Source organism: Anas acuta, chromosome 7 (genome assembly GCF_963932015.1).
Source record: "Anas acuta chromosome 7, bAnaAcu1.1, whole genome shotgun sequence".
NCBI classification, from domain to species: Eukaryota; Metazoa; Chordata; class Aves; order Anseriformes; family Anatidae; genus Anas; species Anas acuta.
Window position 1 is genome coordinate 18,390,099 of NC_088985.1, and position 27,780 is coordinate 18,417,878.

At 50.0% G+C, this 27,780-nt stretch overlaps 1 protein-coding gene and 1 long non-coding RNA gene across 4 annotated transcripts in view; one reads left to right on the top strand and one right to left on the bottom strand.

Moving 5' to 3' along the window:
- Positions 1–27,780, top strand: part of LOC137859963 (uncharacterized) — a 177,421-nt gene that overhangs the window by 127,977 nt on the left and 21,664 nt on the right. For 2 of the 3 annotated variants that reach the window (XR_011098688.1, XR_011098686.1), the window contains one exon: positions 15,329–23,685. The exons of the other annotated variant lie outside the window; for it this stretch is intronic. This is a non-coding gene — a long non-coding RNA (uncharacterized lncRNA). Of the gene's footprint in view, positions 1–15,328; positions 23,686–27,780 lie in introns of those variants that run through there. 3 annotated transcript variants of the gene reach the window in all.
- PAX2 (paired box 2) overlaps positions 1–27,780 on the bottom strand; it is an 84,463-nt gene that overhangs the window by 25,948 nt on the left and 30,735 nt on the right. Inside the window, 4 exon segments of the mRNA XM_068689635.1 lie at positions 395–521; positions 2,309–2,484; positions 23,677–23,796; positions 25,844–25,929. Of these exon segments, the coding sequence (XP_068545736.1) occupies positions 395–521; positions 2,309–2,484; positions 23,677–23,796; positions 25,844–25,929 (509 nt within the window).

Below are 27,780 nucleotides of genomic sequence, written 5' to 3' on the forward strand. Positions count from 1 at the left end.
AAACATAAATCAGTATTTCCCCAAGAAAACCAAGCGTGGATCATGGAAGAGCCATGAACCTCTCATTGCCAGACACAAAGGAAGGAGCCACCGTGTGCATTCGGACACACTTGGCCTCCCAGCACCCGTCCCTAGGGCCCAGGGCACACGAGCTCCTCAGCCGCAGCCGGGGTTACCTGTCCTTGAGCCACACCTGGGCACCTCTAGGCGCACCCGAAACGTCACCACGCTGCCCTGCCAGCCTCTCCTGGCCCCTTCCTTCCTCCCCGGCCTTTCTGTCTCTTTCCATGCTCGCCACAGAGGGGTATCTTGCGTTAGCAGAAAAAGCAGAAGCTAATGGTGATGAGGGAAATAAATAAAAAGCTTGGTTCTGCTGTTCGGTCAGGCAGCTTACCGGTCACCACAGGGTACGTCTGGGGTCCTGACACATTTGTCCCCAGGTCTGGGTTAGCAGAGGTGGATAGACTTGATTTGACTTCATCGAGACCAGGGGTCAGAGCTGGGAGGGAGTACTCATTACCCTGGGGAAGAGAGGAGAAAGACAGCTCGCTATTGATGCGCTGAGAGAAAGGGAGCAGTGTACAGATGGGGGGGAGGAAGAGGAGAGAGGCAAACCCCTGCACAGATGGAAGAGGAGGAGGAGGAGGAAATGGAGAAGATGAAGTGACAAGAGGGTTGCGGGGGGGACCTGGGATGAGCTATTGCACCCTCCTGCGCCTGGCTGGGAAGGGGAAGAGGGGTCAGGCCAAGCATGGATCTGGCCCCGTACCCGTGGCGTGGCTGAGCCTCCATTCGGTGCTGTGAGGAGAGGGGCTGTCTGCCTGTACAAGCTCAGGCGGGGAGAAAGGGGAAGTCTGTGTCCCCTGCTCTTGGCTGAGCGGAGCTGGGGGGTGTTTGCCCTGGTGGCGGGGACGCTTGGGGCAGAGCACGGCGGCGACAGGGGTGCCTGGGCTGCAGGAGGCAGCCGCTGTCAGCCCCTTGCAACCCAGCTCTGTGCTGGGTCGTCTCCCTCCCCTCTGCTGCTACCCCTGTCCTAGCTCTTTAAAAACAAACAAAGAAGCCTCATCCCCTGCCTCTGTCACTCTGTGCACTGGGGTATGAAATTGGGGAGGGGGGAGCCACATGGCTAACAGAAGGGTGGGAGGGGGAGAGCCATTGAATCTGAAAGGGTGTCCTGTCCGAAAGGCTCTGGTAATTGCCTTTTTATTGTGGCAGCCTCCGGACCAGACACGGGAGCTGGAGAGACCGGGAAGGCTACAGAACAGCAGGAAAAGTTGCTCTGATTAATATTACGTTAAATTAAAACTGATTTTCTGCTCTTTCTGCTGCGTTTTTTTCCATGCGCTTCCCCAGCCCCCTCCCCACATCTCCCCCTCCTGCAGCGGGCTCCCCACACGCTGCCCCCTCCCCGCCCCGTCCCTGCCTGCCTAGGACTGCCTCGTCATTTCCAATTCCTTCTCGTATTGATCTTCCTGTAGAAATCAGTTTTGTAATTAGCTGCAAATTAGGCCTTCTACTGGGGGTGAGCCTGCCCCCTGATTTATCACCAGAGTAATTCGCTGTGATCGGAGAGAAATTAAAATGAACTCAATTAGGCTTCGGATTTGCTTTATGGGCCCTGCTCAGAGTTTCAGGGGGAAAAATGACTGTGCTGGTGCTTAATAGTCTAATGAAAGTAAATAAAGGTTATTCATTGTAATAAACCCAGGGACTCTGGGATGAAGGGAGTCCACAGCCAGCCTCTCCTTCTCTTCCTTTGTTGGTTTATGGCTTGGGGCGGTTTAAAAAGACTTTTGATTTTCATTTTATTAAGACAAACAGCTTTTGGGATAAAAGGCTGGGGGAGCGGGGGAGTAAGGGAGAGGGGGGCAGCACTGCAGAAGTGCAGAAAACTGGGTAGGAGACAGGAGTCAAGTCTCAGCTTTGGGCCGTGAGGGAAAATGCTCCAGGCCTGTGAAACTCTGCGAGTCGCTGGTGTGCCCTGAGAGTGCCGCGATGTGCCGTGGTGGTGTCTGTGGGCACGTGTGCTGCGGGTACCTCTGCAGGGGGAAGTGGCCGTGGGGATGCAGGGATAGTGTGGTGTGCGTGGCACGTCTGTGAGGGGAGATAGCTTGTGTACAGGTGTACATCGGTGCAGCGATACGTGTACAACTAGAAAGTGCTGTGAAACGTGAAGGCGATGTATGTGCAGCAGTGGGTCAGCAAGAGAATGAGGGGTGAGGAGAGGGAGAGCGGCTTTGGTGAGGGAAGCTCCCTGCCATCACCCTACGGGCGCCTGCGGGTCCGCATTGCCAGGCCGGGCCCTCACCTGCTCAGATTTGATGTGCTCTGATGTTTGAAAGACGTCAGGGTAAGAAGGACGCTCAAAAACTCGATCTAAAGCTTCCAGCTGCTGCTGGGTGAAAGTGTCGCCACGAAGGTGCTTCCGCAAACTGTCCACGCTGCTCTGGGAGTCTCCGTTGGGAACTGAGCCCTCGGACACATCTGCAGGGCACACACAGAGAAAACAGGGAGTTAGCACCACCCTGCCTCGGGGCGAGAGCAGAGCACAGGGAGAGGGCTCCTCTGCTCCCGGGGCTGGGGGGCAGACAAGGGCTGCGGGGAGGCCCCTGCCCTCCGCTCTGGCCTGCCGGGGGCTCCCGCTGCGAGCCAGGCTGTGGAGAATGGCATGCAGCTCAGAGATGAGCGGCAGTTCCACTGATTTTCAGTGTTAAAAATCGCCAAATCTCCATCGCTGAGCAGAAAATGGGAGCAAAGCGCAGCGATTAGCATCGCTCGGAGGCTGCTAGGGAGGCAGCTCACAGGAAAACTGGGTTGCTGAGGGTGGGCTTGCACTGCACGGGGCTGGGGAAGCCTGCAATGGAGAAAGCCCTCTGTTACAGCCTGGAAGGGAGTTAGTCTGTTGTAGCCACCAGTCCCAGTAGAAGTTATGTCTCCAGTGTAATTTCCTTCTCATCTGATCATGTCCTCTCATAGCCCAGATGAGTCTTTCATCCCTTGGATAATGTGAGTGATCCTGCTTCTGACTCCATGTTTCACCAGAGACAAGCCTCTTTCTCGGAGCGCTCTGTCCCATCCAACATACGTTGGTTTCTGTTACGACCTCTGTCCCACTCTGCTACATATTAGCTCATAATTTAACACAGCCTATATCTGTGTTATAAAATTCCCTCCTAAAAGAGGTGAATCTCTGTCTGTGACTGCCCCCCTTCCTACCCAAAATGAATTACTGTATTGCAAACGTAGGCCTGCTCTGTGAGAGTCAGTGTTCCTTGTAATCCTTTGTTCTTATCAGGAAAAAAGCCTTTTTCTGGTAGAGGCATCATCAGAAGCGCATCTCAGTCCCTGCAACAGCCCTCTGAAACAATCCAATCTCACTGCAGTGTGTCCCGTCACGTTGTAGGTATCCCGGTCTCTGCTGTGCCATCCCGTGTCTCTTAGAGCCCACTCATCCCCTCTGAGGTGAGTCCATTATAAACGTCCTGCCCCATCCAAAGAGAATCTCTCCCTGTGATAAACCATCTTATCACCCATCTGTTTTTTTTCCCTCTTATCCCCCAACTCAAATGAGGTGCATTTATCTCTGTTATAACCCCTTTTTATCTGAAGTGAGAGAGTCTCCTGCTATTAGCATCTGTCACATCCAAGGTGAGTCTGTCTGTTAGAATCTCCTGTCCCAGCTGAAGTGAATCTTCCTTTGTCATAATCCCTCATCTCATCTCAGGCAAGTCTGCTCATTATAATCTTCTCCAACTGTGCTGAGTATCTTTCTGCTGTCACGCCTCAGTCTAACTTTGGTGAGACTGGTTATAATCCTCTGTCTCATCCATGCTGATATATCTGCATACCCTCCATGCTGAATCTCTGCCCACCGTTCCATCAGACACAAGCTGCGTGTCTGATAACCCTCTCTGACCTAAGATCAGGTTCTCCCTCTTACACCACAATTACCTCCCTGCGTTTTCACTATTGTTCCTCATGCGTCAGCCTCTCTCAGTGGCTTCCAGTCTGTGAATTTCCAAAACCTGCTGTCTGACAAGGAGGTGGTCGAGAGATCTGTACAAACTGTTTCCCTCCTCTGTGTGACTGAGGGTGTGCTCATGGCCAGGTGATGCTCCCATCAGCCTGGAGTGGCATTCTCTGTGCAATGGCCAGAGCCATGCCACTCTGCTGCTTCATCTTTTAGCTCCTGGCCGGTGCCAAGATGGGTATTGTCCTGGCACAGTTAATGCCCAACTGGTGGCCCTGAGTAATAACTGAGCCTGCTGCCTTCTGGCTATGAGATATATCCGTTTATAGGTGATTATACGATATGATATAATCAATAGTACATTATATACAGTAACGTAGTACAGTACCACTCACAAGACCATAGAAAATATTACATATTGATTTGTCCCAGCCAGCAGCCTTCCCTCGAGCAGCCCCTTCTCTCTTTCTCTTTCTTTTCCACCCATAGGCAGAGCAGAGCTGTTTACTGGCTCTGATCCCTGGCATTTTCTCCTCTCTTCAGGCTTATTTGCACAAGGGAAAATTCTTAACTTCCTGAAAGCTGGAGTTCATGACATAGTTGACCAAGAGAAAACAAAGCAAGGACTTGGCTTGCTGGGTTGCACACTGTTAGTGCAGTGTTAGCGGGCTGTTACTCAGCCCGGGCTGTCACTGCAGGGGCAGCTGTCGGCAGGGTGAGATATCTGCAGGCTTGGGCTCCTGACTCCAGTGGGCACTGCTCTCTGAAGAAGGCTGGCACACAACTCCTGGATCCAGGACCAGAAAAAAAAATGGGTGTCTCTGTATCAATGCTTGCCTCAACCTCTCTGCAGCTTGTGAAGCTGTTTGCCTTTGAGGATTTTTCCACGTGTCAGTGTGCATGGCTGTGCACACCATTATGTTAATACACGTGGGTATTTTTGCAGAAGATCGTGATTCTGGTACGCTTGAGATTCTGCATCGCCATACATGCCTGAGCAGCCATTTGTCTGCAGTGTCTGTTTTAGGTTCGTTTGGTTTTCCAGGATGGTAGCCCTACAATATGCATGTGGTTTGGTGTGAGCAGGCGAGTGTTCACATAAGCAGTAAAAGTTGCACTGATGGCCACTAAACCAGGTTTTACCCCCAGTGGGTTGCCCTGTGCTTGCCTGGCTTTGTGCATGCATGCGCTGGTATTCGCAGCCCCTGCCTGGCGGCTGAACCCTGTGCACACATGTCCCCGTGTGTGCATGGGCCATGCCTTTGTGTGAAGAAGCTGAAACCACAGCTTCCCCAAGTCGCTGTAGGAGTCTCTTTTCCTTCATTTATTCAGGGGCCCTTCAGATCTTGACAAATCTGTCACTCTAAATTTGCGAGAGATTATGGTGCTCTCTCCCTAGCACGGAGAGAGGTGATATATGATATCTGCTGCCCCTATTGATTGCCTGATCTGGTGGCAGAGGGCTGGCGAAATGAACTTGAAATGAACATCATGCCTCAACTCATTGTGCGTATAATACACTACTTAATCCCACATTTTTCAGCCGCTATGGAATTCAATTGATCAATCATGTCCCTCTGATAGTACTGTTTTAGGGGTTATTGCTGCTCTGCTCACTGACCTTTTTATTTATTTATTTATTTGTGTCGGCGTGCGTGTGTGTGTGTGCGTGCACGTATGTGCATTTGGCACACCGAGGACCAGCTGATAAAAAAGCGCCTGTGTAGTCAGTGGGAAATGAAGGAAAAGGATGAAGGGAGGAGAAAGGGAAGGCATGGGGTTAGATAAGGAAGCAGAATGATCAAAGCAAGAGAGTAGATAAGGAGAGAGAAAAAGTTGTAAGGAGAAAGGCAATGCTTTAGAGAGGAGCTTTGGAGATGGGGGGTGCTCTGTTGTGGCCCAGGCAGACCAGCTGTGCCCTCCAGCTTTAAAATCTACAAAAGGGAAGAAACTTTTGACAGAGGACTGTAGGCTACCTAGAGGAGGACTGTGTCTAAACAGCTTGCAGAATTGTTGGTCTTAATAGTGGTATGGCACACAAATCCCAAACATCACAGAGCCATAATATCAGCTGTGCATATAGGATTCTAGTTAGAAAGCAGAGAAAGTTTCACCAAGATAATCCTGCAAGGCAGATTTATAGGTCTTGTGTTGCTAACACTGAGACTTTCACAGTCACGGATCATTATATTTTCTTCAAAACCAAAGGATTGTAAATCCCCTGTATTTGTTTTCCGGTGTCAAAACCTATAGAGGTTGTGTTTTCATTTTTCACCTGAAGCTGCCAGGGCAGAAACTTATCTCTGTTTTTAGATCAAAGCTGCTATTCCCGTCTAAGCACATGACCCTGTGAGCTGGAGCTTCAGAGAAGATACTCTCCCTCAGATACTGTAATACACAACCTGAGGGAGCTGAGGGTTGTGAGGGTGTGGGCAAAGGTGGCAGTATGGAACAGGGAGGGCTTGGGGGAAGAGGTGAGCTCTGGCAAAGGCTGGTGGGCACAAGTAGAGGGAGGACTCATGTGGGAAACGTGTTGGAAAAGACTAGTAAATGCCATGAGGAATGGCACTGTGGTGGTCAGCAGCAGCTTCAGCTGATGAAGAACACTGTTAGGAGTAAAAGCTTACGGGATGAGGATTTGCAAAGAAGAAAGCTCTCCGGAGGGGTGTTGTGGTGAAGCTGCAGGATGAGCCTGGGAACAGGGAACTGCACATCACTTTTCCCAGTTCCCTTCCCACTGGCCCGGGAACCTCAGCAGTAGTGTGACACAGGGCACCTCTCTGTTAAATCAGGAGGATCTGAACAAACAGCCTGAGAGGTGAACCATGGCCCCGGTCACTGTGTTCCTCACAAGAGCACACGGCTGCTGTCAGCGTGATCAGCGCTGGCCTTGCACGTGTGACAGGAAACATCTCTCCTCCCGAGGGGCCGCCAAGGGAAGGTACAGAGCCAACACTCAGCATAAACCTTCGGCACAAGACACAGAAATGCTCCACAGGTGTCACAGAGGTATCCTGACAGATAACAAGGAAACACTCTGCCAGAGGACACAGGAACAACCTTAACTACATCTGACACGAGGACTATGCCCATTAAGTAGCTCCCAAACAAAGAGACATTCCCAGGCCTGGAAGCCACAAAGCCACCAGCATGGACAAGGAGCACAAAGCCATGCAGTACAGGCGCTTCCCCAGCTCCGAGTGACGCGGAGAGCAGCCTTGCTCAGGGTGGGTCAGGGCCATCCCCACAAGAGATTAAGAAGTGCTCTTAGTATTGCTGGCGCAGGAACACCTCTGTGGAACAGAAACGCTGCAGAAGGTCATGACAACCTGTACAGCCGACCCTTGAGCACGGTGATACTGTCCTCTTTTGGGGGCAGGGGCTGTTAGTGTCTAGAGACATGCCTGCCTGGTGCCCTGTGCAGCCCCAGACTCAGCTGGGGTAAATAGCAGCCGTAGCAGAAGCGATGGGACTGGTATGAGAGCCACCGGCCAGGTGACGCAGCAGAACCCCTCTGGTTGCCCACGCCTTCGAGGGAAATGCATCTGTCTAACGTGGCAGTGCTGAGTCGGCTGCTGAAATTCCATCCCTCCGCTCCAGCGAGGTGACCCTGTCCTCTCCTGCAGGCTGGCTTTGTCACCGTCCCCTCTGCGGTGCTTAGCATGGAGCAACCCTTTGGTAGCCACCGCATCTCCACCAGCACTACCCCTTCCCCAGCCATCCTTTGTGTTAAGACTGCTCTGTCCCTTTATCCCGTTTCCCTTTGCTTTTTTCCCCTCTGATGTGCTCGTGTCCCAGCGCAGCCCGGGCCTGTCAGGCATCTTTCCTGGCCATCCCCCGGGGGCCCTTCACAGCACTGCCAGTTGTTGCAGTTTCAAACTCAATTGTTCTCCTCGGTACTGAGGCAAATGGAGTCATTAATTACCTTCTATCGGCTGGGCCGAGTTCAGAACGCGATCAATAGCCAGCGCTTGTCATTCACGGCAGCCAGCCCCGCGCGGGGCTGCCAGGAGCCCCGACACCTCGCGCCCGGGCTCCAAACCCTGGTGTCGGGCTCCTGCTGGCACCCCCGGCTGAGCTGGGCCTGCCCCAGGGGAGATCAGGGACAAAGCCCTGGTCTGGGGGAGCAGGTCACACATTTCCACATGGAAAATTTCACTGTCTGGGCCTGGTGACTGGGCTATGCAAGCTGGCCCAGTCTGGCTGCTAAGTATCTAGAAGCTCTGTTTTCATCCTTGGGACTATTAAACCAGTACTCTGCTCCCCACAGTAGAGACAAGGGAGTGGCAGCCCCGCTCTGCTCATTGTTTCACCTGGGTAACTTTCATACCCTGCTTGGTAAGGTTTGTAATAAGAAGACTCTAAAATTCAGTCCACATTTACTTCCAGAAGAATTTCTGCAGTCTTTTGGGCAAGATGAAAGAAGGCACCTTGTCGATACGGGTCAGTTTGGCATCTCAGCACTTTGTAATGCTGCAAGAGTTGTCACTTATGGCTTCATTTCCCATAGCTGAACTGGTGGGGAGGAAGGTGAACCTCAAATTCAGGTGGAAAAGATCCCAAGTGAGTGCCAGACAGAGACAAGAGAGCATGGAAGGGGCTGGCAGGATCCAGCAATGTACAGAAAAGGAACCTTTTTGGAGATCTACACTGTGACAGTGAGAGAAGATAAGAGTTTGGGTTATGGCCAGTATCCTGCAGAAACAGGTTCGGTGGGAGGTGTGCTGGAGGAATGTCACCTCAGGGCAGTGGGTCAGCTCCGCATGTGTCCAGATTCCTGTGTCCATTTACCTCAAAGCAATCCGCAAGCCTGAATCCGAGTATGCAAATTGATGATCTGTGCTGGTCTGTGCGTCTCTGTGTAATTTAGGTGTGTAAGCTACACATAAGCTGTGCGCATTTGTTACTTGCATGCTCAGGCTCAGAGAAGAGAGGCTCAGAAACAAAGGGATTTTATGTTTTGAAATGAGGGTGTAGCTCAGGTGAGCAAGGAAGGCTGCGTGTGCACGGAAGTGAGCGTGCCTAGCGAGGGAGGAGCAAGGTGTGTGCCAGGGCCTGCCAGCTGGGCGCTTCTAGCATGTGGGCTGTGCATGATGGGGTGCATCAGGAGCAGAGCTGGGCAGTGCGGCGTTAAGGCAGGGCCTACATGAACAAAATGGCAATGCTCAATGAGAATGTAAATGAAATGAATTGTGTGTGCAAATGTGTAATGAAGTGTGTACTCAGATCTGTCTTGGATTATCACGGGAGCATGCAAATGTGCATTTAAGGAAGTGAGTGTGTGTATGCGTATGAAAATCGTATGGATTTACTACAGCAGCTAAGTGTATGATTGCAAATTTGGCTCTGGAAAACCAGGTCTCCGCAGACCTAGTACAGTCAGCCCACCCAGCTGCACTGAGAACTTCAGTAAAGGCGTTTCCAGGTGTTAACAAATGGCTGCTTCAGATGTGGGTACGACACACACGACAGTGTGTGTGGGTGTGCAGATGAAGTGTGTTAGCCCAGGTAGCCAAAGCTGGTGGTTTCTGTGCAGGCCATCGCGACAGCTTTGTGACCTTTGGGTGTGCTGGAGGTGAGGGGACACACTCTGCTCTCAGGCTGTTGTAAATCTGCAACGATTCCCTCACCTCTGAGGAGTCACTGGGGATTTATACCATTGTAATGAAGGACAGAGTGTGGGACCAATATCTCTCACTAGCACTGCTAGGCTTGACTGGTAGCCAGACAGAAATGCAGCCGCCTCCAGGAGCCACTACATCTGCTTTGTTTATGTTGGCGGGGTAGCAAGCAACACTATCACACAGTGGGCTGGATCCCCAAGTTAGTGTAAATCTTTGAGTCTCTTGCACTCGGTGGTTATACTGATTTACACATCCTGAAAGTTATCAGAAGGGTTATCCTGATTTACGATGCTGTGGTGTCCACCACATCGCCTGTAGTGCAGAGGCTCAGGGAGAGCTGCTGCAGCAGGGAGGCAGGGTGCTGGGAGCTCTGCTCTTCCCCCTGCCAGGGCTGAGAGGTTCGCAGCATCGCTGGCACGCGCTGACTGCCTCAGCTCCCTCCTCACACCTTCCTAAGCCTGTTTGTTGGGGAGCTGCTTCTTGGCAGGATCCCCTTTGGTGAGCACATAAAAACGGGTGCCTTTTGTTAGCTCCAAAGGACAGAAGCAATGCAAAAAAATTACATCGCATGCAGCCCTAACTATGCTTGTTTAGAGAAACTGCTTGCATTTATGAAGTCTTTGGTGCGGAAAGCAGGGTTGCAAATGACTGCATCAGAGCGACAGTAAAGGCCATTAATTTCCTGTTATGTTTTCCTGTGTTGGGGGCTTTATTAATTTAATTTTACACTGTCGAACAACAGCGAGCGCTGACACCGCCACACTCAGAGTTTTTTTTTTTCCCAAGCAGTGCTTTGCCTGACATGCAAATCAACACTGCTATCAGAACCGCTAGAGACAAGGGAGGGAGCACAGGGCTGGGCTGTTCCCGGCCAGCCTCATCGCCCAGTTTCTTGGAAATCCCTGAGAATCCAGCAGAGCACACTGGCACCTGAGAGGACACCAGCACTAGGGCTCAGCAGATCAGAATCAGGCCGTAGATGCCTCTAAGGCACAGTCTAGAAAACCCAAATTCCTCTTCAGCCTGCTTGGTTCTGCTGGCTTGGTCCCCCACCAATATGCATCTGAACCCCTCATCTCCTTTTGTTTCCCATGTTCTAGACTCTCCTTTCCTTTCCTTTCCCTCCACCTTATTTTCCCCTCACACACGCTTTTACCTTAACCTGACAAGTCAGAGAAGGCCGTGCCTGCCCCTGAGCCAGATGCTAGTGAATCATGTTATTGGAAGCTCTTCTGAGTCAGCACTAAACCAGTGCTCAAGCAGAGTGTTTTTAGAGCTGCCATTTTTGACGTGCCATAAAACAAAGGCTCCAATCACTCAGAGTCATTAAAATTCCCATGGCATTTTTTGCAAGAGTGCAGACATTAACCTGGCTGTCCTGAACAAAATCCAGCCTGAGTGATTACCCACAGCATATCTTAATTCTCCTGTGGTTTCATTTGGACATGGCACAGCAAAATTTCAATGTTGATGCTCTGTATTGTTCAACATCTGCCATGGTCCACCCCAGAATCAGCCGCATTTCAGTAGCAAATGAGATACATGGAATAAGCAGGTTAATAAACGATGTATTACATAGGATGGGTAATTTTAAAATGCCGTGCAGTGAAAGAGCTACAGGCCTGCAATATGCTGCAGTCAGCTTGGACTGGCACCATGCAAACTCTTTTTCTGAATGCTCATTCATGTAATAACTGTAAATCCTTAGTAATTTGGAATCTCTTTGCATGAACTCATATAAAGTCCCTTAGTGATATATGAAAGATCCTATATTGATATGACCCTATAAAAGAAGTATGTCAGATATGTTCCAAACTGGAAGAGGTGGGCTACAAACAAGAGGGGACCCAGTCATCAGCAGCACCCAGTCAATCAGTTTCACAAACAACAGAGGCAGTGCAGAGAAGAGCCATAAGTATCTTTGAGACTTAGCCAGCGGTATATTTAATATTTATTTCACTGGGGTTTAGTGAAGTTATCCCCAAATCTAGGATGTATCTGATCTGCTTGCAAAGTCGACTCTTATGTCCAAGGCCTACCTCATTATGCACCAGACGCCAAAAGCCAAAGTGAAAAACATCAGCTCCTTTGGGAAACTAGTTGGGGAAATGTGCCTGTCCTTTATAACACATGTAGGAGAGGGCTTGAAGGCCCTCAAGAATTCATGGATGTTTCATATGCAGTAACCAGCTCAATAAGGTTTAGTCAGATGCCTTCTAAGCCTGTCCCAGTGCAGGCCCCTAGCTTAAAAGCAGGATAACACCTCTGAGCTCGCAGCAGAGGCAGAGCCGGTGAAAGAAAGAAATCCTAGCTTACATCCAAATTGAAATTGCGATATCTACAACCGAGCTTTAGGTCAGGCACTGAGCTCCTGTGCACCTCCCTGTGGTTGTTGGCTTGTGTGGGAAGAGGACTTTGTTCCTTGAGCTTGGTGGAATGTAGCTTTTAGGATGATTGAATGGATGAAGAAAAAACAAAGGAGAAATAGGCACCTAGGCATCATTTTTAGGCCCCTCGACAAAACCCTGACATTTTAAAGAGCCTTAAATAGGCATGAAATGCATTTAGTACTTCTTGATGCATGGGAAAATCGCCTTCAAGAACTGTGGCTGGAGACAGAAGAATGTCTCCCATGTCTGGAGAGAGAGGTATCCATAGCTGCTTCTGCCAGGCCATCTACTGCTGTCAGGGCCGGCCTCCACATGCGAGGTCTCCAGGCTCACCCAACACAAAACGCTGTTCATGTCAGGCGTAGCTTGGCAGCCACAGAGGTAGCTGGATTTCCTCGTCCAGTATTCCCTGAAAGGTTCTTAACACTTTCACAAAACGCATTTTTCTTTAATTCAAGTTTTTGTGGCAAAATCAATCACACCTTTTTCTACCTCTCTCCCCTGCACTTGTCATGTCCTTGCCCTCCTCTGTCCAGCCAGGATTCTCACGGGCTAATCACGCGGTGAGATCTTGTTGCTTCCCCCTGGGATCCAGTGAAACAAGGTTGGAGGATCTGATGCTATCACTTAGGGAAGCAAAGAGCTCCAGCTTTCCTTTGAAACAGCAGCAGTCCCTGCTTGGGGAGGAGGAGGAGGGGGGGTTTCTCTCTGGCCCTGACCAAGAACAAGGTGCTCAGTGTTTTCCTTAGCCCAAGAAGACACCCCTCTCTAGGAACGATTTCTGCCTATGAACAAGTGATGCTTAATACTACAACGATATAGACTTGGGAGTGCAGAGATAGCCAAATTAGGAGCTAATTGGTGCACTGGGGATTGCCACTTGGGCCCCCTTGGCTGCTGGGATAAGATCGGGGAGAGAAAAGAGAGAGAGACCGGGAGGGAGCACGAGCCATCCTCCGCCGACGCCTCTGCAAAGGTTGGGATTCCTGAGGCCGCTGCTGTCTCGTGCTGTCAAGGTCAGCAGGTTCGGGTTCACTGAACGGTCAGGATGGTTTGAATTACTGGCACTGCTGCCGATGCCTCCGCTGATTGTGATCCGTCTTCCAGCGCCCGCCGCGGGATGCTGCTCCCAGCCATGTGCTGCGCGCCGTGAGGGGCGCGGGGAGTGTTGGAGAGGCAGATGCTCTCGCTAAGAGGCTGAGTTTTTAGGAAGATTTAAGGAGCTACAGCAATGCCAAGGAAAGGCACATGCTCCGTGTGCTGAGCACAGGGGTACCAGGCTCCCCAAAGAGCAGTTCTGGTCCATTTACCTTTCACCCGGAGAGCTGCCCCCCGCCACTTTCTGCCTTTCACAGAAGTTAGCAGAGTGGCGTGAACAGGGCCTGTCAAACCCTTATGGGGTGAAAAACCTGTTGTGAAGATTTCTGTCCAGTTTTATATAGGTGGAATCCTTCAGGGCAAAGACTGACCAGCAAGCCTTGAAGCAAACCATGCTGCTAGGACGCATGCCGTTGTGTGAGCGGGCGGACAAAGGGCAGGGGCGGCTGCCAGCAGGGAGCAGGTGTCTGGGGAGCCGACGGCCTGTGCACACCCTGTTGGCATGCCTGGGGCCGCTGGGAGGAACATCACGTGCATGCTGGGGGGGCATCAGCGTGCAGCCGTGCCCACGCTGCGCATGTGTGCTGCTGAAGTGTTCACAGCAGAAGCAAGCGTGTGAGAAAGAGAGCGGGATGAGGTCAGAGAAGGACCAGGCTGTGGGGGAGTAGTTCCCAATGGTTGTCTCTGCCAAGACCATCTCCCCAGGCGTCACGGAGTAGATTTCAGTGGGGATGTGCTAAAGAGAAATCTGCCCTCTCTGTTCAGAAACTGCAGCGCTCACTTTGCCTTCCTATTCTGAGGTCTGCCGTGTGCCTGTGAGGCACTTAGCTCCTGGGTGCAGTCGGCTACGCTTGCACTTATGTACCTGTAGCTTTCTTGGTCACACCTCCACAACTGTCTACCACGTACATTTTTGCACGAGTGCAGCTGGAGGAAAGGCAGGGCAGTCCCAAGTCCTCTAGGCTCAGCTATTCCAGGGGCTTCTCTGTGCGGCCCGATCCCTGTGCGTTAGGAAATACTTCGCGCCTACCTTTGCCTCTGCTCTCAACTCCTCTCCCAGTTCCCTCTTCCAAGGCAGAGCAATGGGCTCTGGCAAGAAGGGTCAGGGACAGTGCCCGGTATCGTGCTGCTTTACATTAATGAGATACACACAGTGTAATCCGGCAATGGAGTCAGCTCTACAAAAGGAGGTAATAGCAGGCTGCCATGAACAGAGCAGCTCAGGTAATTGGTTTATCTATCTAGAAGCAGTAGTAGCAATCTCTGCACAGACAGAGTAGCAGTAAAGTCTCTTCCTTAAGGCTATTTCCTTTGTCTTTTCAATTGCTTGCACATCCATGTGAGATAGAGAGAGAGAGAGAGAAAGAGAGAGAGAGCTAGAGAGAGAGAGGGAGAAATGTTAATTTGTGAATTAATGGCTTTTCTCAGCGGAATTGTAAATTCAAATGTCACCTCACAGGGTGACACTACGCTGGGCTGCTGAAGAAGCAATGATAAGATCCCCCCCATCCCCATGCCGACATATACCCATGCCCCTCCCCTCCCCGAGAGATAGCTGCAGAGTGGAACATGCTACTTTTAATTTGCAATAACACCACGGCAGAGGATGCGAGGGGGAGCACTTTCAGACCCTCCCTTCCACAACAACCCGGGCCACATCTTTCCCGTTCCACCGCTACCTTCTTCCACCCCCTCTTCAATCCCTCCCATTTTAAACGGAGTCCAAGACAACGCATTATCTCAACTCCCCCCACCCCAAACTAATCAAAGGATGAGCTAAGGGAGGGCTCTTTAGAACGGATGCCTCTGCAACCCTCTCCTCTCCTGCAATAATCAGGTGAATTAATGACCCTGAAGTTAAAGTGAGCGCTGATACTCAGGCGTTGTGCAGCGTAGGGGAGAAAGCCTTCATTGTTTTCGAGCAGGAGGCGGGCAGCAGCAAGGGAGATTCATGGATGGAGATTGAATATGCAATTTTCTTTCACCTTGCCAAGAGCTGCCCCTGGGCTGTGCCTGGCCTAAATTTTTTTTTCCTCTTGCCATCTCTGCCTTATCCGGCCCTCCCACCTCCCTTCCATTCTTTCCAGAAAATTACCTTCAAAATTGATTTCCACTTTTACAAACAAATATAATGGGAACATGAGGGGGAAAAAAAAATCTTGGGCTGTGATGAATTAGGGCTGTCAGGTGCTTCCAAGTCTCCTTTGTTTTTGTTTTACTGCCCGTTAGGTTCTTTGTTTTTCCAGCAGCTGGGAATAGTGCCCCTGCCCACACACTCCCTATGGTCCATGGCTGCCATCGCGGGATACGTCCATCACCTGATGTCATCACTGCCTTATCCCTGCTCTCCATCACTGCCGTGCAACAGCCACTGCGAACAGACTGCCCCAGCCCTTGGTACCAGGATCCAACTGATCTTGTGCAGGTAGAGCGTGTCCCGCACCACTGGCTACCTGGCTTCTGCAGCCACCCTACACGTCCACTGAGTTTCCTCGGGGCTTCTCCACTCTGCTCCTCCTGTTCTCCTTTGTTTTATTACATGGATTCTTGGTGGAGCTTTCGCAGCCCTCACTGTTCTGGCAGGTCAGCCTGTCACTGGCATGTCACCTTGATTCCTGCTGTGCCTCAGTGCCATGTCACCTTGATTCCATAGCAGAATTGCCCTTGTCTCTCATTGCCATGTCGCTTGACCCCGTAACAGTGTCATCACTATCTCCCACTGCCATGGCACCCTGATGCACTGTTAAACCTGTTCTGTGTCCCATTGCCATGTCACCAACAACCCTCTAAATTTGCCTGCCCATTGCCAGCTATTCCTATCCCTTTTGCATTTTATTTTGTCATTAACCTGAGATCCTCATGGATCCAGGCCCCGTGCTCCCCCTGACTCCTGCAGTCCTTATGTCCATGAGAAGATGTGACAGTCACCCCCCTGAAGGCAGGCAGATGCAGGGTACAGCTCCTCTAGAGCGAACAAGAAGATCCCAAGAGAGACAGGACCAGCACAGCTAGGGAGCAGCCTCTGCGCAGGTGGGCACGGGAGCAGGCAGAGACGCTGGGAGGAGTTGTTGATGACTCCTGCTGACACATTGGCTGCAACAACCCCTCCCAGAATGAGTCAAAAAAACAGGAGAAGATCCAACCACAAACTAAGTACCCATAAATAAGCAGTCAGACAAGCACACATCCGCGGCAGTCACACAAATAAACTTAAAGAGAAGCTCTGTGCATAAGTAAAGACTCATAAAACGTAGCCAATAGCATTTAAAAACACAAGAATGCAATCTGGGACACAAAGAAGTACTAATGCAGGTGCATGTCAATTAGGTGTAATTTCTGAATAAACAAATAACTTACAAAAATGTACATACGCTACCTAAGTGAAAACCCGGAACTCAGTGGAACTTCCGTAAATTCACATATATAAACTTAAGTCATGTAAACAAATACAAACTATTTACATAAATGAACAACCTTCACACAGGCAAGAACAACCGATATGTGTATAGAGAACATACACACAAATGTCTGACCCCAATGCAAATGCACATCTGTACAAACTATGTGCAGGGGTGCACAGCACTAACAGGCTCCATATGGATATCTAGCAACCACAGAGATACAATGACACCCCAAGTTTGTAACAACACATACACACAGAATATCTATACAAATATACAGCACTCACGTGTATCTTAAAATGTGGATACAAGTACCTGGCGTTCACAGAATACATAGCACTGGTTCTGAGCCATACATGCCCAGACATCCGTATGATCCACAGTATGCATCCTCCTACGAGGCAGTATTGTACACAGCTTAACGTACACATTTTCCAGGTCTCTGTGGGCATGCACAAAAATACGGGTCCAATCTGCCACTCACCCCAGTACACAGACATAGATAAGAGGAGATCCTAACCCAGTAATCCTGCCACAGGAACACAAAACCAAATCGGTGTGCATTCCTAGATACACAAATACACGGGCAGACGCACGCAGATACAGCTGAAGCCAGACCAGCCAGTCTTCAGATAGTACCAAACCATGCCAAACTGAGCAGCAGCGTAAGCTTTAGAAACAGCAGTCTGTCCAAACTGCTGCCTGTGATGTAAGCTGTTAACTCTGCCTTACCTGCAGCCCTCCTGAGCCATGTACTCCCCAAGCTCCCAGGGTGCCTGTGTGCATGCACAGACAGACAGACAGACAGACTGCTGTCCCTCTCTGTTAGGGACAGACCTCCAGATTCGTGGTGCAGCAGCCTGTATTTCTGGCAGTGCTGGGCTGCTTATGCATTGTCAGCTCTTTAATCCTGTCTCCCCCAGCTCTCCTTTTCCACCCATCCTCTCCCTTTGCTGACCGTCCTCCCACAGTTTGTTTAGCAAGGCGCAGGGTGAGTGGCAGGTGCCTGTGCCTCGTGTCCTCCCGGGGGTCTCGCCAGCGAAAGGCGCTCAGGTGGGTGGCTGCTGAGAATAAACTACCTCTTCAATTTACATCTTCATCTAGGAAGGAGGGGAGTGTTACCTACTCCTGTGTGTGTAGGTTCAGTGAACCTGGAAGTTCCCTGTGACCACTGCTGTGTGTAGAGGTGCAGTCAGCACAAGCTGGTGGCCAGTGGGAACTCAGCCGTGCTGCGGGAAGCAGTGCAGTCCCAGGGATGGTAGGAGGGAGATGTATCAGAGTGGGAAACACTCCAGAAACTGCTCTCAGCCCATGTGCACAGCCATAAGCTGCAGGGTGCACACCCCGCAGCTGTGTTTAGTGGTTGGAACATGGGGCTGGCACCTGAGGCAATGTAACTGCACGTGTCTGCAGTCATTAAGACTACTGCTGACCTGCAATAAAGCAAACATATAGAATAATGCAAACACATCAGCTGTGGTGGCAGGAAATCACAGCTTGAAACAATGCAGCCGCACCACAGTAATGCTGTTGTGTCACCTGCAGGGGTCCAAACACACTCTGTTGTCTTCAGCAGCCGTATTGGCAGAGCAGAAGTACACCTATTGCACCCTGAGATGAATGTACACCAGATGTCACGATACAGTCAGGTGGAGCGGCTTGTAAACATGTAAAAGTAGCTTACGAAAGCAAATGCCTTTCCATACAGGCTAGTTAAGAGCTAGACCTCTCTGCACTAGTACAACTACACCACGAGTAACGCGTAATCATATTGCAGAGGACAATGTAAGCATGCTGTGTGTCCCGAAACAACCCCAGTGTGTTGTGGAACAACAGGATTGTACTTCACGAGAACACACGATGCTCAGTGCAGTGCTGCGGTGACACAGCCCTATTGACTTCGCTATCATGACCGGATGACAGTCTGTTGTCAGTCAGCAAATTACATCAGCTGCAGGAACAACTGCATGAATTGCAATGACAGTACAATACAGCCACCAACCAGCAGCTACTTCACTGAAACAACATTGCTGCGTGCGGTGACACAGACATACCGCCTTCCCAGCCACCTCTTTGAAGAGCCTAATGGCCTCGAGTGTAGTGGGGCAGTGTAGCAAGCAGTGATACACCTAATCTCATCATTAGTGTCACGAGCCCACAACATGATAACCACAGTCACACTGTCTGCAAAGACACACCGGTGGCACTGACAATGACATGGAGGCACCTGAAATGTCACAACCACTGCTCCTAAACGATATAATCATTGCTGCTCTGAACAACACAAATGGGATAATACTTGCATTGACACACTCAGCTGCTGTATATTGCTTAAAAACTGGGACCGCTGTGAACACATTATACACCTCTCCTCTCGGCACTACTTTTCACTGGAACAATTCAATTAAAAATTTTCCAAAAACACCTTTCTGGACTGGGACTGCTGCAGCTCTCCCTGCCTCACACTCCACCCAGAGGAGGCATTTCTGCCTTCCCAGTAGGAACATAGACATCATGGCCAGGTAGGAAAATCCCCATGCTGATTGCTGTCAAAACCGTGCCCTGCAGTCAGAGTCCTATCATTTGGACTGAGAGAAGAGAAAGCCACCTGTAACAAAAGTAATGCTTCTCAGCAGAGATGCCGAGATAATAAGAGTCAGGAAATGATGTGTGCAGCACCGAGGTGAAGCATAGCACCGCAGTGACACTGCCTGTTCTGCAGCTACAGGACCGACAGTGCAAGTGCTCCTCGTGCTGCATGCAGTTCCTTGCTCTGAGCAGCTCAGTGCCATGGCCTGCAGCCCTGTTCTGAGGAGCAGGTGAATCGCCTGCATCGATACACCCATACTCTTTGAAAAACACCACCTGACCTGCTGAAATGGTGGTGACCCTCCACTGTCCCCTGCACTGACGCAGCCCTGCCTCACTTACTTCAGCGTAAATCACTCTGATCATCAAAGTGACAGGTGAAGAGAGGAAAGGAGGAACTTCTGCCTTCCAAGGTTCGCTCCCCCATCTCCGCTGGGGATTCCTTTACTGCAAACAGCCTGAGTATTATTGCCATTTACAGTAGCAATCACTCCATCCCCTCCTCTCCCACAAACCTACTGCCGATATTAGCACTGATCATACTAACAAGCCTGTGGGTTTTATTACTGCTGATACTAATAATACTGGACACATTACGTCTGCTCCCACCAATAACAGGCTGCAGATATGATCCCTGCTAATGCCGATAATACTGGGGGATATTATCTCTGCCATTGTCAGCACTGCAGATATTATTGCCAGTAATGCTGTCAAATACTACAGATATTGTCAGGGACCAAGATTAATAATGCTGAGAATTGTTACAGCACTAGCCTCCCTGGAACACGAATCCCAAATGAGAATTTGGGTCTATGGAGGAAGTATGTTTGTGGCCTGCTATTGAAGAGGAAGAGCTATCTTTAATCATAGTGGTTTTGTAAAGATACCTAAAGTTTGACACAGCTGGAGATGCTACAGTATGCAGGGAACAGCTGGAAACATTGTTCTCATATTATCTAACTGGCTATCTATCTATCCACGTATCTGTCCTCTCCCGTTTTCTCTTTATATAGTACTCAATATTACAGTATTGGACTGCTACTGATTTTTTGTTAGTGCCACTGCTACCCCAGTTCTTATCCTTTTAGCTATCAGTCAGGGAGTTATGGAACAACAGAAATATTTGCATATTGTTTTCCCCCTTTATCCTCCTGGACTTCTCATTGCTGCTCCCGAGTCTGACAACGACCCTGCTCAGCTTGGCCTGCCACACCACGTAGTGCAATATCAGGGTTGCGAGGAGCCAGGGATTCCTGCTTGGGACTAAAGCTCTCGGTGGTCTTGGGAAAGGCCTAACATGCTGCTGGGCCACCTCTGCCTCTGCAAGGTGGTGGATGCAATTGGTGGAAAAGGTCAGAGGGGAATTACAGAAATGCTGGCTGGGCCTGCAGCCTGCAAGGAATGGCACACAGCTAGACAAGTGGTGGTTAACTTGTTTAGCCAAACCATCTGCAAAATCAGAGGAGGCCAGTTCTCTGCTTTGTCTAATCTGGCACTGAGGTCAGGAAACAAAAGGGATACAGGTTCTTAACAGGGAAAGTCCTGACCATGCTTCCAAGGCACTCACCTGAAGAAGACAAATGAGTTTTGGGGAAAAACGCGTGATTGGGCAGTTCTTTGTTTGGACCAGGACACACTCAGATCTATGTCCCTGGTAGCTCTCTCTCAATGCCATTGTCTTCCCAGGCCACCCGGTTGGTAGCAGCCAGCACATTTAGTACACTGGGACTTCCCCTCTTCCCTCTAACTCCCTGGGAGGGACACACCTGGCTGTCAGCGTCCATCGCTGAGCCCACCTCATGCATCCGTCTGGTTCCTTCTGTCCAACTCGGGAGTTCTGCTACATCATCTTGACACATAATTATCTCTCCTCTTCTTAATCATCTGCGCTGCTGTCTAATGTAGGCACCAGCTGCAGCGAGGAGGACCTGGGGGAGGGGGCGTGCTCAGATTGAAGCTCCTCTGTCTTTCTCCCACCCTGTTCCCCCAGCCATCGCAGAAGTTGCTAACAAGGTGTTCAGGGCTAGGGATTCAGGAGCACCTAGGTACTTCCCCTCTTTCTGCTGAACTGCATTCCTCACAAAGCGTCATCTTGCAGCAGAGCTGGCCCAATGGAGCAGAAAGAAAGAGAGCGCAGTGCTGCTGCTTCTGCCTTCTTTAGGGAAGGGCCACCTCCAGAAGGCTGGGAAAGTAAATGTGCATTGAGAGCCCGTAAGGAAGAGCTTTTCAACACGAGAATGAATCCTACAGTTAAGAAACTGCAACAAGACAGAGCTTAGAAGCTCTGGGAAATACCGAGAAGGTATATATATCCAGCATGAGCATGAAGGAAATACCTGCACTGGTCTTCTGGACTTGCTTTCTTAACTCCTGTCTCAGCTAGGAGCACTCAGCCCTCAGAGCTACGGGGGAGGATGCCCGGGAAGGACTGCAGGTCACTGGCTGTGCAACACCTCCCCTTGGACCTTCTAGCATTAGGGCCCAGCCCTGCAGAGTGGTTGATGTCTTTCAATGTTTCTTAAAGTCAGTGTGAGCACAGGTTATCAGCTCTTGGATGGGGATGTTCAGCAGCTGGCTGAGGTTTCTCTGGGGCAGGAGTGTGACATCTCCCTGAGGCAGATACCTGGGGTGGCAGAACGAAGGCTCTTCTGCAAGGCATTTGCAGTTGTGTCATGTAACTGGCACCTAAAACTCTGAGATTTAACACCCCCATGACTGTCTGATACCTTTTTGATTTTTCTAGTAGGTTATGCGGGCTCCTGGCCAACAGCAGGGAGTTGCAGTGTTCTTGCCCTTCATAAATCAAGTCCAGGATGAATTAAGGACAGAGACAGAGAGTTGTTCTTACTGTCAATATATCATTGTGAAGTGTCACAGGCTTAGATGTCTGTTTGATTGTTTCTGTGTTTAACCATACTGCTCCAAAAAGCTCAGGTTCTGGGGCTGGCAATGATTGCGTGGCTGCATCTAAGTAGGATGATTGTTCCAGGTGTTTGGAAAGAATAGCTGCTAAAGCTGGATTGAACTGCTTCATTTCAAAATGAAATACGGACGCACCGTGGTGAGAGCTTCTGATCACCAAGCTGGAATGCATGAGGACAGGGGTTCACAGAAACCCCAAATACTGCCAAGAGATTTGCACAATCATTAGAGAAACTTGTCACTCGATTTGAAATGTCACCGTTCCCTCTGTATGTAATGAAGAGAAATGCTGGAGAGGCTTGCAATGTTTGCAGTCTCTTACTTGTGACATTTTTTGACTTTGAGGCATTGACTGAGCCCTTCCATTGCTACACTTTTCTCTTAGCTGGGCCCTACTGCCATCTAGCTGGGAAATGGATCTTCCTCTGGGGCCTGATCCAATTTCCAATGGCATCAGCAAAAATCTTCCCATTTGCTTTGATAGGAACTGAAGTGGGTCTTTGCTTCCAGCCTCTGGTTTTACTTTGTATGAGGGAGAAAGGGGTCACAATGTCTGCCTTTTTCTTGGGACTATTGTTTATTTGGATCCAGAACTTAGAAACATGAACCTCACCAGCACCAACGCTGAGAAAATGACTGGCATAACCCCAGAGTGCAGCATCTCTCTCAGGAGAACTCTCTCCTCTCGCCATGAATCACAGAGACCCTGGTATTATGTCACCCCACACAGCCTGGGGGCTACAGCACACGCAGCACAGCGAGCCACCATTACTGCTGAGATGTCCCCCACGCAATGGGCAGCAGTGGAAAACAACATCCTGAAGCCAGGGCTGAACCGAACAAACTGCTCAGGCACTACTCAGAAAGTTCACCACCTGGTCCTCAGTTTTTGAATGCATCAAATTAGAAGAGCAAGACAAAATTTTACAAAGCCACCATCAATGCACCAAGACCTCACCCACCCATCCTGACTGTCTATCTGGACCCAAGGCTCCAGCTTCTGGCTCATTTTGGGATTCACTTTGCCCTGAGTCCTTCCCAGCAGGTAGGAAAGAGAAGGAGACAGCTTAATCCCAGTTACTTAGAGCCCTACTGAAAGGCTTGGATAACAGCCTTAGGGCCACAGCACTCAGAAGAGCTCCCACTCTGCTCTCTGATGGTTGTGAGCACGGCAGTTCTGCTGTGGTGGTTGCTACCTATTGGAAACTGGGCCCTTCTGATCACCACAGCTGGTGTAGTTCATGGCTCACCACCAGGACAGGAGCTTGTTTGCAAGAGGAATGAGAAATACTCCCAAATTGCTGGTGCTTCTCTCAGATGGCATTTTGTTTGAAAATGAGGGAGTCGGGGAAACCTTGTTTACCCACAGCTCAAAGTCTGGGCACCTGCTGGCACCAGGAGAACTCAGTTCCAGCCGTTTCCAGCAGTGAATGAACTTGGGATCAGCTCCAGCAATGGAGACGGCTCTATGCCTGCCGAGCAGATGTCCGGAGACACGGCCTGTCATGAAAAGGCCTCGGAAGAACAGCAGTCCGAGCCAGCAGGGCAGTGGCGGGGAACTGGTCTCTGTTGCTAAAACTGATCTAGCCCCTGGAGCAGCTGCAAACCTCGGCCTGAAATTGGAGCCTGTACATGGGGACAAAGAATATAAAAGGGAGGGTGAGCTTCTGCCCTCCCCCTACCTTCATCACGTTTCCTCTTCTCGCCATTCGACCGAGGAATCCCCAGGATCCCGTTAATGGAGTAAGAGCCCACTGGATCATTGGAGGCACTGGAGACGGGAGGGGATGCTGTGCTGGGCACTGGACAAAAGGAAAAGGGAAAAAGGGCCATGAGGAGAGCAGCCAGCACTCAGGGATCCCCCAGCTGAAAGCTACACATGCCACCAGTCTCACAGGAACGCCTGGGCACTAAACCAACTCCCAGTCCCTCACACTGCAGGACTCACGCTACTACTGCCCTGCCAACACTGCTGCATCCCAGCTTTGCCAGCCTGTACCATAGCTCCACAGCCTTCCAGTACAGGGCCCGTAATAACAAGCCAGCACACTCCAGCCAGAAGCTAAGCCTCGTTGTTCCATCCACCTTCAGAGCAGGCTTTGCAGTGCTTGCCACGTAACTGCGTGCAGTGCTGCACAGGCCACGTCCCCTGGTGACTTCCCAGGCTACCCATGTTCTGCCAGATGGATCCCTCCCAGCATTTCTCCACGCTGTGTGCATGTACTCTGTCTTAGCCAGACCAGCCTCTTAGGTGTCCACACAAAACACTCAATGAAAAATCAACTTTTCTTAGTATAGGTTAGAAGCTTGTCAGCGTTGGGCCAATAAATCCAGTTCTCCAGTAGAAGAAGCCATGAGTTGGTGATACGTACTCCAATCCGGATTAATAAAAGCCTTGTGTCTTTCTTTTGCACCGCCCAATGTAAACTGGCAGACTCCTCCTGCCACTCAGGGGTGCCCAGGACTGCTCTTGACTTTCAGTGTATCAGAAATAACAAGTCACCCAGATTAGAAATGATCACTTCCTGATAATTAGGGCTTTAGAGTATAAACCAAATAGAGTTATGCATCCAGTAGGCAAGACCATTATGTCCCAACATGCCCCAGTAATTAGGAGAATACCCCAATACCCTTATAGACCACTACTCATCATTCAGCTCACATTCAGCACTGAACTGAAGCAGTCAGCACGTCCAACAGAAGCTTTCCAGGATGGAGAGAACCTTCCAACACTATCCGATGGAGACCCACACTTCCCAGTATCCCCCAGAGCGATGAGAGACTCCAGCAGCAGCACTCACGATCCCTATCCCGGCTCAGCCAGGGCATTCCCTCGACATTGCACTACTTCTCCAAGGAAGAATATCTGCCAACTCCATCTGGTGTGGTCAGTGCTTCCCAGGCCAGTGAGCAAGTCCAGATTAAAAGGGCATCCAGAAATGCTCTTCCATCCTGGGCCATTAATTCTATTGTGTTCCTGAACACAGTTCATGTACAGGAGTTTATCTGCCAGCTCTGTCCCATATAGGACAGCACTTTCCAGTAAATCTTCGTTTAGCAGCTGATTCTCAGTAACCAACAGTATCTCAGACAGTGTCTTAGGCCACAGACAAGCCATAATATCCCAGAACACTGCATTTTTCCTCCTGCTCTGACTTGTTACTGGGTAACGTGATGCTAGCAGCAGCAGACATATGCACCATGCAGCCCGCAGAGACATCGGTGAAAAACACCTCATCACACATCTAGCACAGGACCTTTAAACACAACAGACTAGTAGGTATTTGGTAGCTTTATTACAGCCTCCATCTTCTGCTCACCTCAATAAACCCATTTCCCCTAGCAGAAAATGCATTTTCTCAGTGAAATACACCCATGGGATACCTGACTGCAGAGCTAGAACAACAAAGGGCTCGGTTGTGAGGTGTCGGGAATATTGTACCCTGGTCTGTGTAGTGCTATCTAAGAGATGGACCAGTTCCGGCAAAGGGAGAGCAGAGAAACAGGGAGAGGGGAGGAAAGCAAGTCAGAGAAAGAAAGAGACAAAAAATGAAGGCTGGTGCTTAGGTAGGGTAGCGGTAAATACTTCTCTCTAGGGAGGTGAAGGAGAGAGCGTGAAAGTGAAATGGATGTAGAGGCAGGATCGCTTTGGGCAAATTTATTTGGGCAAGCTCTCTGCAATACAGCTAGGGCAACAGAGAACAGGAACCTCTGATTTCTGTTGAGGTTTCTTTCACTCCACCTCCCTTCTCCCTAGCATCTGTTCGTCAGCCTTTGTTCCCTCAGCTGAGCGTATTCTCATCTCCACTTGTCCTGCCGCCACCCCTCGCCTCGTGCCAGTCTCCTTACCGATAGTATGTCCCGGTGCAGTCACACCTGTCCCGCTCCCATCTGGTGTTGGGTGAAAAGGTTGCTGGACTTTGGTTCTGATAATCCTGGAAAAAGAGCAAAACATGTTCAGAACTCAACTCCTCATGCAACTTCTTAGTGCCCGCGATCCCAGCTGTCAGGACCTGAAGATCCCACCTGACAACCGGCTGCAGCAGAGTGGCCCCTTATGTCTTTTTGTAGTTGTGACTCTCCTGCTTTAACAGTCTCATTCCCAAAGAATTGTCCTTGCCGTACTCTGCCATCTTCTTCCCAAACCCACATAGCCACAGTGCTCAGTGAGCAAGCTGGGATCCAGCCTCTCCTATGAGTTAGCAACTGCATTATCATTTATGATCTGATCTGCCAGCGTGGTCATAAGGCAGCCTTTGCAGTTAGTAGAGCCACTGCTGAATTAACAAACCGTGTAGATTTCATTTTGTTGTGTACTTCAGAAATACCTTTCTGGCATAGAACTGAGGGATTTGAACTGAAATGGAAAGCTTTCCCAAAGCCCTTGCCCTTTATAAAGGAGAGCAGAAGGCATCTGTGGGGAGTGGTGATGGGATATAGGTCACAGGAAAAAGAAGCTCCAGACAGCACTGATGCTTATCAGGTAGTGCAGGAACGCAGCCTGGGAACCCAAAAAGACGTCTTGGTGAATGCCACAGAGCTCATAATGCAGCTCGGAATGAACACAAACTGAACTGCAATCGTTGGTGCTCCATTTCTTGTTACATGAAATCTTTCACCTCTAGGTCACTGGTTTAAATCCAGCTGAGGTCTGTGGTGAAAGAAAATCACTAGCACCTAATACTTGGCTGAGGGGGCCCTGCCTGCTGGCAGATGCTGGGTGGCTGTGACTCAAGAACAACTGTCTCACCAAGGGACTCAGCAAATAAGCCATGACCTGTGAAGGCCGTGTAGACCAAATTCCTTTCCCAGCTTAAATCAAGCCTCTCCAATTAGGATGAAGGCTGCAGATGCTCTTTAGGCTTATTTTCTGGAACTGTCAGCCCTGCATTGTGTTAGCTTTAACCTCTCCCCAAAAATCTCTCCAAAAAGTGCAAGCAAATAATGTATTCTCCCTGCTCACCCAAGCACTTCTCTTAAAAATTCATTCTAAAGAAAGTGTTGGCAACACTTCAAAGAGCAACTGTACAGCTGGTGGGCAGTATGGCATGGAGAAAGGTAGGCAGAGACTTTGAGAGGATATTTTTGAAAAAGCTTTGCAGAGTGAAGCCTTGTAGGAAAAGAAAGGTATTTCAGAGCATAACACCTCAGCTTGTTAGGAAACTCAGAGAGATGGTGAAACCTGGGCAGTTACTGGAGTGGCAGAGGATGCCTGGGACTTAGCTGAGACAGGTAGCGTCAAAGATCTGGCTGGGGATGGAGATCCATCCAGATCCTCACCCCATATAGCTCAGTGGTGCCTAGCCCATAGCTGCTGAGGGCCCGGACAGAAGGGCTCTGAGGGCCTCGGGCCTTGGGCCAGATTCTGAGACCACGCAGGTTTGCACTAGCTGAGGAGCTGATCTGAGAAGTCTGTGCTAGGGCAAATAACACAACTTTTTTCTTCTTTTCTACTTTTTCTTTTTTCTTTTCTTTCCTCTCACATTCCCCCTAAAGCCCCCTGAAGTGCCACTCTGGTTGTGTGAGTTTATTGATTTCCCCCAGCCCAGAGAAACAGAAAGAGGGGATGGGGTGCAGGCAAAGGGATGGAAATAGAAAGCTATAAATTATTTGTGACAGGAAAGCAATAGTGCCAGAGTGCTGAGCACAAGTCCCGTGTCACTATTAGATTCCTTTTAGCCTGATGACACTGTAAAAGAGGTTAAGTGTCTGATGGAATCGTACACCTTGGGGGCAGGGGCAGTCCAGGAGCAGAACAAGCCACAGAGAGCGGGTATATCAATTCT